Source organism: Bufo bufo, chromosome 6 (assembly GCF_905171765.1).
Source record: "Bufo bufo chromosome 6, aBufBuf1.1, whole genome shotgun sequence".
Classification (NCBI taxonomy): domain Eukaryota; kingdom Metazoa; phylum Chordata; class Amphibia; order Anura; family Bufonidae; genus Bufo; species Bufo bufo.
Genome location: NC_053394.1, coordinates 205,873,868 through 205,886,886, shown reverse-complemented (window position 1 = coordinate 205,886,886; position 13,019 = coordinate 205,873,868). Strand labels below are relative to the sequence as shown.

Here is a 13,019-nt window from a genome sequence, read left to right as displayed (position 1 = left end):
TCACAATTTAGGTCTTTGTACTAACTTTTAACTTATTTTAATCAACTGAATCCATCTTAGACTATTGACTATATTTGTCTAATATTTAAAGTTCTACATACCATGATTCTGGACTTATAGCCCAATACAGGGTGTTTTATCATCACTTTCACATTATTTTTCTTTTTTCATTTATCAATTTTTCTATTTTACACCACCCACTCCTCTCCCTGTACATTGGGAGTGACCTATATTAATAACGTTTCTATTACTACCCAAATAAATATAGTTTATATCATATACACACTATCCCTTGTCCTTTGTTGATATCTGCTGGTGACCTCATATAGAGTGCCTGTCTTCCTATGTTCCTATCATGTAAACATTCACAGTGCAGGTGGAAAAAGTATGTGAACCCCTAGACTAATGACATCTCCAAGAGCTAATTGGAGTGAGGTGTCAAGACAACTGGAGTCCATTTAATGAGAGGAGATTGGAGGTGTTGGTTACAGCTACCCTGCCCTATAAAAAGCACACACCAGTTCTGGGTTTGCTTTTCACAAGAAGCATTGCCTGATGTGAATGATGCCTCGCACAAAAGAGCTCTCAGAAGACCTACGATTAGGAATTGTTGACTTGCATAAAGCTGGAAAGGGTTATTAAAGTATCTCCAAAAAGCCTTGTTGTTCATCAGTCCACAGTAAGACAAATTGTCTATAAATGGAGAAAGTTCAGCACTGCTGCTACTCTCCCTAGGAGTGGCCGTCCTGTAAAGATGACTGCAAGAGCACAGCACAGACTGTTCAATGAGGTGAAGAAGACTCCTAGAGTGTCAGCTAAAGACTTACAAAAGTCTCTGGCATATGCTAACATCCCTGTTAGCGAATCTACGATACGTAAAACACTAAACAAGAATGGATTTCATGGGAGGATACCATAGAGGAAGCCACTGCTGTCCAGAAAAAAAAATTGCTGCACGTTTATAGTTTGCACAAGAGAACCTGGATGTTCCACAGCAGTACTGGCAAAATATTCTGTGGACAGATGAAACCAAAGTTGAGTTGTTTGGAAGAAACACACAACACTATGTTTGGAGAAAGAGACACAGCACACCAACATCAAAACCTCATCCCAACTTTGAAGTATGGTGGTGGGGGCATCATGGTTTGGGGCTGCTTTGCTGCGTCAGCAATCCGTCCAGGCCCCATCATCGAAGGAAAAATGAATTCACAAGTTTATCAAGACATTTTGTAGGAGAACTTAAGGCCATCTGTCCACCAGCTGAAGCTCAACAGAAGATGGGTGTTGCAACAGGACAACGACCCAAAGCATAGAAGTAAATAAAAAACAGAATGGCTTAAAGAGAAGAAAATACGCCTTCTGGAGTGGCCCAGTCAGAGGAGCTTATCTCCTCAGATTACATCTATTGTCAAGGGGTTGAGGGAACGTCTGTTAAACTCCCACTAACAAAGCCTGTTAAACTTAACATTCATGATGCCTTATCTATTGTCACACGTGTGTTGGTAAGCTCAGATATATTTTCTCTACTGCTTTACACTCTGTGTTGCAGTCCTGGCAGCCGGCCTATCCGGACACTGTTCTTTTACAATATATTGATGATCTGTTGCTTTGTTGCCACAGCTCTGAACAATGTAATGAAGAGACTTTATCTTTACTTATTTTCCTTGCTGAAAATGGTTGTAAAGCCTCCAAAGAGAAGCTGAAACTTTGTAAATCTACTGTAATTTTCCTAGGTCACTGTATTTCTCCAGGTACTAAACACCTCACAACTGAGAGGGTTACTGCCATACAGCAGCACCCCCTGCCAAGTACTCCGAGGGCTCTGTGTGCCTTTATTAGACTTGTCAGTTACTGTCACCCCTGGATTAAGGATTGCTCTCAGATGATGCAGCCACTATATGACTGCCTCAAAGGAGAGACCTTTGAACTAACATCAGGAGCTGTGAGTGCATTTCATGCATTAAAACTCACTCTCACCACAACACCAGCATTGGGCATCCCCAATTACAAACAACATTTCACATTGTATTGTCATGAGCAAGGGGGATTTGCCTCAGGTGTACTGACGCAGAAACACGGGGACCGTATGCGGCCCATTGTATACTATTCTACCAGTTTGGATTGTATTGACACACCAAACAAACATTTGTCTCAAGCCAGAATCACAAAATATGAGATGACACTACTCAGTCCCCACATTACCTTACAGCGATGTACTGTTCTAAATCCAGCTACTTTGATGCCAGTGGATTTAGAAGAGGAGGGGGGAGTGGGAGTAGTAGAAATGTATGATCCGGTTGCAAATCATAACTGTCATGAATCGATGATTGCAGAAACAAAAGGGTTATCAAATGTTACTGAAACACCATTAACTAATCCTGATGCTGAGTATTTTGTAGATGGCTCCAGATGGTGGAATGATAAACAAGGACACTTTTTCACCGGGTATGCAGTAATCCAGGATGGTAAGGTAATCATACAAAAGCCACTCCCATCTTGTGCGTCTGCACAGGAGGCGGAGTTTAAGGCACTCACTGATGCATGTACAATGGGTAAGGGACTGAGAATAAATTGTTATACTGATTCCAGGTATGCTTTTGGGGTAGCACATGACTTTGGTGTTATCTGGAAAACTAGGGGATTTCTGACTTCATCGGGCAAACCAATTAAAAATTCAAAAGCAGTACAGAGCCTCATAGAGGCCCTAGAGCTGCCCACAGAGGTAGCCATTGTTAAAGTGCCAGCCCATGTGAAGCAAGATGATCCGCTAGCTGTGGGAAATTCTCAAGCAGACCAAGCAGCCAAACAAGCAGCCGGTCTGCCGCTCCTGACATAGTTTTTTCCAACTATGCCAGATTTGTCGCTCTTGCTGGAATTACAGGCCCAGATAACGCCTCAAGACAAAAAGGTATGGATGGAGGCAGGGGCTACGAAGACAGGAGAGCTCTGGCAGGTAAATGGCAGAACATGTTTGCCTCGGAGTTTGTATCCGATGATTGCCAATTTAGCACATGGCCCTACTCATTTGTCGAAAGGAGCTATGAGCGCACTAGTGTTAGAACATTGGTTTGCACCTGGAATTCAGACCCTCTTTGAAAAGTTTGTTCAGGGTTGTCTTACATGTGCCAGACATAACCCTGGGAGGTTTGTAAAGACCCCCAAGAAACACACTCCCAAACCCTTGTACCCGTTTCAAAGAGTACAGGTGGATTACATAGAGCTACCCAAGGTGAGCACATATGAGTATGTCCTTGTAGCCATTGATGTATTCTCAGGCTGGCCAGAAGCCTGGCCAGTAACTATGGCTACAGCCAAAAATACTGCTAAGAAAATATTGTCAGAGGTAGTCTGCAGATATGGGATTCCAGAAGTGATAGAATCAGACAGAGGTACCCACTTCACTGGGGAGACAATGGGACACATACTGAAGACCCTAGGGATCACACAAGCTCTAGACTCTCAACAGTATGGAGTCACTATAGTGGTGGTCCCAGATGGAATCACTCAGGTTGTACGGTTACTGCGTTTATTACTTTCTGTTCTGTAATAAGTAGCTCTAGGTCCTAAGTGGAAGTTCGGATGGAGACGCATCTTTGGCAGGAAGGAAGTGTCCATCCCAGGTTTCCCATCACTGAAGTGTCCATAACGTTGACTAGAGGAGGATGGAGGTGGACTTTCAAGGCGGTTCGAGGCCTACTCCACGTAGCTACACTTCCAGGTCGCACCATATTGGTCAAGGGATATGCCATAATTGACAGCACTGTCCAACCTAGGGACAGCAACGCCCAAGATGATGTTCATCTTCCTGATTCTACAACAGAGGACCACAGCTACACAAACTTTTAGGCTTACTGCTGATGCTCCTAGCAGGTATAGCTGACCTACCAGCTCCTAGAGATTCCAACAAAGGAGCAGAAGAAGGTGTATCCAGAACTATGGACAATTATGCATGGAACAACAATGCTGCACCTACATCCACTTAGTGTGTTTGTGTGCTGTATGTGGTTTTAATAAAATATATGTATGCTTAATCAAATGACAACTACTAGACAGACTGGAATCGATGCTTGCATCGCATGGTCTATGCAGCTTATCTGTATACTCTGTGAAGTACGGGCTGTCTAAGGGGTCATTTGTTTGTCCAGGCAGGTTAGTAGTTCGCAAGACACACACACACGATAAAATGAAGCCTTGAGAACAAAACGTCTACCACATGAACAGAAAAATTGAAAAAAAAAGGAGGGCAATGTTAAGGAAATTATCCAGCTTTTCTGAAAGTGGATATAAAATTCATAAGATGTTTTTCATTTTCTCTGTAGACAAGCTTCCCTTACGTCCTCAACAGCAGCACAGATGGGGTTAACTGCCCCTGTGGACTGGTAGGACCGGCGGAATTTTAATGAGCCCAAGAACCAATAAACTATCTTCAGCTCCCTGAAAGGGAGGAGATTACCCCCCAGCCCACCGTGTTTTTTTCTGTCCTCTGGACAGGTGGACTGGCGTGTCGCTCCCCCTCTGGGAGCTGAAGATTGCTTAGGGGTTTTTTCCCCTCCTTAAGCTTAGCTCGCTTTCTATGGATCTCAGTGCCTTTATTTTAGGCCTGATCATGGCGATTTCGGTCTGGGGTACCGTCGGGGAGGGGGGTGTCCCCTCCCCTCTTCTCTCATCATCTGTAGACGGTGCTCCGTCCCTCCGTTACCGCATGTGTGCGGCGCTATGGGCGCCGCCATTTTCCGGAAGTGACGCGCCCTAGGTGCGCTACGTCACTTCCGGTTTTCCGAAGCGTTGCGGTGATGTATAAAACTCACCTTTCTTTTAAACTGGCTCCCTAGAAGGACATCCTGGACTTAGGATTAGTCTGGGGAGACATTTTTCGTATAGGTAGAGCCAGTATAGGCTCTGGTTTTTCTACAAGAAAAAAAAAAAAAAGGAGTGGGGCTGATCTCGTTTCAGGAACCCGCCCAGTGGGCGGGGCTTCCTCCTTTTTAGCGCCCAGAGCCCATCAGTCAGTGCTCTGGTTGCGTTGCTTGGCCTCCTGGAGCTCTGAGTCAACCTTCATCTCCCATTATAGGATAGATGCTAGGATGGCAGAGTTTTCGGTTTTTGGGCAGACTGTTCTTAGTTCTGCCAGGCATGAGGACCCTCCCTAGGGGATTCTTCTTGCTATTTCCCCATCTGTGCTGCTGTTGAGGACGTAAGGGAATCGTTAATTTCTAACGATAATTTGTTTTCCCTTAGTCCTAACAGCAGCACACAAATATCCCACCCTAAATACATTATGCTTGTTAAAAACACGGTGGGCTGGGGGGTGATCTCCTCCCTTTCAGGGAGCTGAAGATCGTTTATTGGTTCTTGGGCTCATTAAAATTCCGCCGGTCCTACCAGTCCACAGGGGCAGTTAACCCCATCTGTGCTGCTGTTAGGACTAAGGGAAAACAAATTATCGTTAGAAATTAACGATTATAACAAGCATAAGCTAAAAACCTGCATAAGTGAACTGTGTGTGTTAAAGGGAGTCTGTCATCAGAATTTCACTTTTTTAACCCTTCCCATAGCTCCCTAGCATGCTTACAGTTAATAAAAAGGTTACCTCTGGCATCAATCCTGGACTTATAAAACCATTAAACACGATCTTTATAACTTATGCAAATGAGGGCTCGCAAGTGCCCAGGAGCAGCGTTACACTCGTAGGTGCCCTGCTTGCTCAGCCTTTTCATTGCGTCCCCCCACCCCTTCCTACCCTCCGCCCGCCCATCCTTTCCCTCTGACCGCCTTTCTACTAACTTGTTATTCCGCCGAGATCCCGCGCCTGCGCAGTCAGTCCGTCGGCCGGCGCATGCACACTGCGATGCCCATTCCTTGTACGGCATCACAGTAACTATTGCGCATAGGCCGGCTAACGGCGCGAAGCCGGCGCATGCGCATTAATTACTGTGATGCCATACAAGGAATGGGCATCGCAGTTCACATGCGCCGGCCGACGAACTGACTGCGTAAGCGCGGGAATTCGGCGGAATAACAAGTTAGTAGAAAGGTGGTCAGAGGGAAAGGATGGGCGGGTGGAGGGTAGGAAGGGGCGGGGGGATGCAATGAAAAGGCTGAGCAAGCAGGGCACCTACGAGTGTAACGCTGCTCCTGGGCACTTGCGAGCCCTCATTTGCATAAGTTATAAAGATCGTTTTTGATGGTTCTATAAGTCCAGGATTGATGCCAGAGGTAACGTTTTTATTAAATGTAAGCATGCTAGGGAGCTATGGGAAGGGTTAAAAAAAGTGAAATGCTGATGACAGACTCCCTTTAAGATAAGGTTTGTATGTACTACTAACCGAAATCTGCATCTCTTGCTAAAAAAAACTAAACTCATTAGTTAACACATTTTTGTAAAAGTCAAAACTTGTAAAATACTAACCAATCAATAGATGGATTCAAAAGCCATTATTGAAATGTCTGTAAACCAATCATGTTTTACTTTAAGGGGTTACACCCTTTGAACTGTGTATAAATAAAGGGTCCAGGAGACTTTCATGTTGGGTTCCTGACAAGGTTTTGAACTATACTCAGACTTCTGTCATCTTCCTCCGTCGACGTCATTCACCTGAACATGAGGCAACGATCATCACGTGGCTGACCCTTGGCCTGCCACAACAATACTGTACCATCTGTATACACAGTTCAATGCAAACATTTGGGAGGACTCTGGTTACTGGCACATTTGAGGGGGGCTCTTGTTACTGGCACATGATTGGGGGGCATCTATGGGGGCACATTTTACTGGCACAAAAAAAAATTAAAAAGTGGGAAAAAAATTGGTTTTAACTTTTTAGTTGCCATATTTTGACCCCTATAACTTTTTTGTAATTATGTGTACGGAGCTGGGTGGGGGCTCATTTTTTGCGGCGCAATCTGATCTTTTCATTGATACTATTCTGGGGTGTGTATGACTTTTTGATCACCCTTTAGTTAACTTTTTTTGAGGAAATTAAGCATTCAAAAATGGCGAATCGGCCATTTGGACACTTTTTTCTGGTTTTCCATTAACCGTATGGGGATTTTTTAAAAATATTTTTACAGTATGGGCGTTTTCGCACATTGCAACACCCATGATGTGTATTTTATAAATTCTTTTCATTTTGGCAAAAGGGGGTTGATTTGAACTTTTATATGTTTTTTTATTTATTTATTTTGCAAAAAATTTTTTATACACTTTTGTATAGTTCCCATAGGGAACTATAACATGCAATCATTAGATTGCTATTCTCATACATTCCAATGCAATAGCATTGGAATATATGAGAAAATCGCATATTTCCTATGGAGCCTATTACAGGTTAGGCTCCATAGGAAATACTATGCAGCAGCCAGGGTTTCATTCATAGAGACCCAGGCTGCAGCAGGCACGCTCCAGCTTTCTGTGTCCAAGCTAAATTGAGGCTCTACAATCCAGCTACTTCCTAAAGTGTATGTGATAGAAGAAGAAGGAGGGCGTGTTTAAGTGGGGAGAGCAATGATTGGTTGAGGTGCAGAAGCTAGTGCATGAGAGGAGCTCAATGCATTGTGGGTAGTGAGGGCAGGCGGGATTAGCCTCAGGGTGAGGGCAGTGGCAGCCATCTTACAGAATAGTGAAATTGCAGTTTTATGTAGACTGGTTGCTAAGGGCTGAATTTTATTAAATATGGGGTAAGTAAGTCTAATAGTTATTGATTCGGGAATATCATGTTATTAGTAACTACATATATGAAAATTAAAATTAGGGTCGAAATGTGACAGTTATCCTTTAAATATAGTAGAGCACAAAATGTTTCCAGTCCACATAGTTTGCTACACTGTTCCATATGTGAAAAAGTAACATTACCACCTTAACAAGCATTTTTTTTTCTCTCTCATAGGAAAATATAGATGTAACTCGTGAGAAGAAGAAATGCAGCAATTTTGCTGCAAATATTGGACCACTGTGTTGCTACGCAGCACTATTCTAAATGCAAGTTATGTAGGATGAGAAAATAGCAGCAAAAAAGACTAGATATGAAGTAAGATGTGTACCTCCTTTTCCACCTCCTGCTCTTCTTCAGACACAGCAGTATTTGGTGAGATGACTGGTGTCCACCTGAGACAATCTGGATCCACCTCATTTATCCGAGGTTGAGACTTTAATTTTACCATGCAATTATCCATAAGTTTATCCCGTCTGATAATAACAAAGCTGAAATGAAATAATTATATTACATACCGAGAACAGACATCAGATCCCACCACCAAAATCATGTGCAAGACTCCCACTCTACTGCGTATCCTGATGTCATGGTCAAATTTGCTGCCTAGTGTGGTCAAAAGGACAAAGTTATTTGTTAATGGGTTCAGTAACCAGAACCAACAGGCACACACAGCCTTGGCCATCTAAAATGGACTTGGCAAAGCTATTAAAAAGTGCTTTAACCACCTCCCGACCGCCTAACGCAGGATTGCGTCCTGCGGGCGGCCAGGTTATTCCTCCTGGACGCATCGGCGCGTCCTCTCGCGAGACGTGAGATTTCCTGTGAACACGCGCACACAGGAGCGCGCGTTCACAGGATCGGGAGGTAAACTAGTGGATCTACAGCCTGCCAGCGGCAATCATTCGCTGGCAGGCTGTAGATGCGATTTTTTTAACCCCAAAAAGGTATATTAGATGCTGTTTTGTTAACAGCGTCTAATATACCTGCTACCTGGTCCTCTGGTGGTCCATTTTGCTTGGATCGACCACCAGAGGACACAGGCAGCTCTGTAAGTAGCACCAAACACCACTACACTACACCCCCCCCTGTCACTTATTAACCCATTATTAACCCCTGATCACCCCATATTAGACTCCCTGATCACCCCCCTGTAAGGCTCCATATTCAGACGTCCGTATGTGTTTTGCGGATCCGCAAAACACATACGGATGTCTGAATGGAGCCTTACAGGGGGGTGATCAATGACAGGGGGGTGATCCCATATAGACTCCCTGATGACCCCCCTGTCATTGATCACCCCCCTGTAAGGCTCCACTCAGACGTCCGTATGTGTTTTGCGGATCCGCACATTTCCAGAACTATATAGAAAATGCCTTTTCTTGTCCGCAATTGCGGACAAGAATAGGACATGTTCTATCGAGCCTGATCTTGTGCGCACACTTGCGTTCAGTCTGCCCCACCGCAGTGGCCGAATTTTTTTTTTTTTATGATCACTGCAAAAACACCGTAAAATCGCTGCGGCGCTATTAAGATCATTTTTGAGGGGCATGGCGAGTTCATAGAAGATTTTTTTTTTTTTGGCACAAGTTAGCGGAAATTGATATATATATATATTTTTTTTCTTACAAAGTCTCATATTCAAACTAACTTGTGACAAAAAATAAAATCTCACATGAACTCACCATACCCCTCACGGAATCCAAATGCGTAAAATTTTTTAGACATTTATATTCCAGACTTCTTCTGACACTTTAGGGCCCCTAAAATGCCAGGGCAGTATAAATACCCCACATGTGACCCCATTTTGGAAAGAAGACACCCCAAGGTATTTCGTAAGGGGCATGGCGAGTTCATGTAAAATTTTATTTTTTGTCACAAGTTAGTGGAATAAGAGACTTTGTAAGAGGAAAAAAAATAAAAAATCATTTTCCGCTAACTTGCGCCAAAAAAAAAATATTCTAGGAACTCGCCATGCCCCTCACGGAATACCTTGGGGTGTCTTCTTTCCAAAATGGGGTCACTTGTGGGGTATTTATACTGCCCTGGCATTTTAGGGGACCTAAAGCGTGAGAAGTAGTTTGGAATCCAAATGCGTAAAAAATGCCCTGTGAAATCGTAAAGATTCTCATTGGAATTTGGGCCCCTTTGCGCACCTAGGCTGCAAAAAAGTGTCACACATTTGGCATCTCCGTACTCAGGAGAAGTAGGGCAATGTGTTTTGGGGTGTATTTTTTACATATATCCATACTGTGTGTGAGAAATATCTCTGCAAATGACAACTTGTTAAATTTTTTTATACAAAGTTGTCAATTTACAGAGATATTTCTCTCACCCAGCATGGGTATATGTAAAAATACACCCCAAAACACATTGCCCTACTTCTCCTGAGTACGGCGATACCACGTGTGACACTTTTTTGCGGCCTAGGTGCGTAAAGGGGCCGAAAGTCCAACGAGTACCTTTAGGCTTTACAGGGTTGCTCACAATTTAGCCCCGCCCAAAATGCCAGAACAGTAAACACACCCCACAAATGACCCCATTTCAGAAAGTAGACACCCCAAGGTATTCACTGAGGGGCATATTGAGTCCATGAAAGATTTAACTTTTTGTCACAAGTTAGCGGAAAGGGAGACTTTGTGAGAAAAAACAAAAAAATATCAATTTCCGCTAACTTGTGCCAAAACAAAAGAATAACTTCTATGAACTCGCCATACCCCTCACGGAATACCTTGGGGTGTCTTCTTTCCAAAATGGGGTCACTTGTGGGGTATTTTTACTGCCCTGGCATTTTAGGGGCCCTAAAGCGTGAGAAGAAGTCTGGAATCCAAATGCGTAAAAAATGCCCTGTGAAATCGTAAAGATACTCTTTGGAATTTGGGCCCCTTTGCGCACCTAGGCTGCAAAAAAGTGTCACACATGTGGTATCGCCGTACTCAGAAGAAGTAGGGCAACGTGTTTTGAAGTGTCTTTTTTACATATACCCATGCTGGGTGAGAAAAATATCTCTGTAAAATAACAACTTTGTATAAAAAAAAAAAAAATGGGAAAAGTTGTCTTTTACAGAGATATTTATCTCACCCAGCATACCCCAAAACACATTGCCCTACTTCTCCTGAGTACGGCGATACCACATGTGTGACACTTTTGTTTGCAGCCTTGGTGCGCAAAGGGGCCCAAATTCCAATGAGTACCTTTAGGATTTCACAGGGCATTTTTTCCGCATTTGGATTCCAGACTTCTTCGCACGCTTTAGGGCCCCTAAAATGCCAGGGCAGTATAAGTACCCCACAAATGACCCCATTTTGGAAAGAAGACACCCCAAGGTATTCCGTGAGGGGTATGGTGAGTTCATGTAAAATTTTATTTTTTGTCACAAGTTAGTGAAATATGAGACTTTGTAAGAAAAAAAGAAAAGAAAAGAAAATAATCATTTTCCGCTAACTTGTGACAAAAAATAAAAACTTCCATGAACTCGCCATGCCCCTCATGGAATACCTTAGGGTGTCTACTTTCCGAAATGGGGTCATTTGTGGGGTGTTTCTACTGTCTGGGCATTGTAGAACCTCAGGAAACATGACAGGTGCTCAGAAAGTCAGAGCTGCTTCAAAATGCGGAAATTCACATTTTTGTACCATAGTTGTAAACGCTATATCTTTTGCGCAAACCAATAAATATACCCTTATTGCATTTTTTTTTTATCAAAGATATGTAGAACAATAAATTTAGAGAAAAATTTATATAGAAATGTAGTTTTGTTTGAAAAATTTTACAACAGAAAGTGAAAAATTTCATTTTTTTGCAAAAATTTCGGTCAATTTCGATTAATAACAAAAAAAGTTAAAATGTCAGCAGCAATGAAATACCACCAAATGAAAGCTCTATTAGTGAGAAGAAAAGGAGGTAAAATTCATTTGGGTGGTAAGTTGTATGACCGAGCAATAAACCGTGAAAGTAGTGTAGTGCAGAATTGTAAAAAGTGGTCTGGTCATTAAGGGGGTTTAAGATAGGGGAGCTGAGGTGGTTAAACTGATTCTTAACTATCTGTGTTCTAGTCACTCACCTGTCTCCTCTTTTGTCTATCATGTTGAGATGCTGCAGCGTAGTTGCGATGTCATGTGGACACATTCCTGTCGCCTGACTTAGACCTTTCACACTTATCTGCTTCTCATGATGAGTACAAAAATAATCTATTACGACACTCTTCCAGTAAGCCAGATAGGATAGGCGTCCTAAGTCTGATAAGGGTTTCTCAGGAGAGCCTGCTTGCCCCTCACATCGTGATAACAAGTAACCTATAAAAAGATTCAATATATTAGACGTTCAGAGTCCTCAACACATTTACATATAAACCACACAATTAGTACTGCATGATAACTGATTAATATCAGTTTAAATTTCACTGTTTGAAGGAAAAATTACACCACCCATAAGAAAACTAATTGGGATTGTGCCAATCCCTGGCCCATGCAAGTCCCTGGAAGTTTTCTGATGGCAATTACCATTGTGCCATCACTATATTCTGTAATCTCAAATCACACACTACCTCACTGTTAGGCTACATTCACACGTCAGTATTTTTCTATATCCCGATTTTCGGTCCGTTTTTCGCGGATCCGTTGTTCCTGAAAATGTTTCTGTATGTCATCCGTATGTCATCTGTTTTTTGCGGATCCGCAAAAAACAGAAACATGTATAAATTTCAATAAGCAAATAAAGTTGTTTGTATTTCTTTGAAAAAAAATTGAAAAAAAAAAAGTTAATAAAAGTCTAGTTATGGGTTACCTCAGGTGCCATTTAATTTCCAGGAACGGAATCCGCATAAAACGGATGACATACGTAATGACATACGAATGTCTTCCGTTTTTTGCGGATCCATTGACTTTGTATTGGTCCAGGATCCGATTTTTGCGGAAAAGAATAGGACAAGTTTTATATTTTTTCGGACATGCGGAACGGAACAACGGGAACGGACAGCACACATTGTGCTGTCCGATTTTTTCCAGGACCCATTGAAAATGAATGGGTACAGAACTGGTCCAGATCTGTTCCGCATAAAACGGAACAGATCAGGAAAGAAAAAACGAATGTGTGAATGGACCCTTAGGGTCCATTCACACGTCCGTAAGTGTTTTGCGGATCCACAAATTGCAGATCCGCAAAACACGGACACCTGCAATGTGCGATCCGAAATTTGTGGATCCGCACATCACAGACACTATAATAGAAAATGTATTTTCTGGTCCGCAATTGCGGACAAGAATAGGACATGTTCTATTTTTTCCAGGAACGAAATTGCGGATCCCGAAA

The 13,019-nt window shown here is 42.7% G+C and overlaps 1 protein-coding gene across 4 annotated transcripts in view; it reads right to left on the bottom strand.

Annotated features, from left to right (window-relative positions):
• The window catches only part of KAT6B (lysine acetyltransferase 6B), a 373,094-nt gene that overhangs the window by 37,980 nt on the left and 322,095 nt on the right, over positions 1–13,019 (bottom strand). For all 4 annotated transcript variants that reach the window (XM_040435104.1, XM_040435105.1, XM_040435107.1 and 1 more), the window contains 2 exons: positions 11,773–12,004; positions 8,041–8,200 (listed from right to left, as the gene is read on the bottom strand). In XM_040435104.1, coding sequence (XP_040291038.1) covers positions 8,041–8,200; positions 11,773–12,004 — 392 coding nt within the window. The remainder of the gene's footprint in view (positions 1–8,040; positions 8,201–11,772; positions 12,005–13,019) is intronic.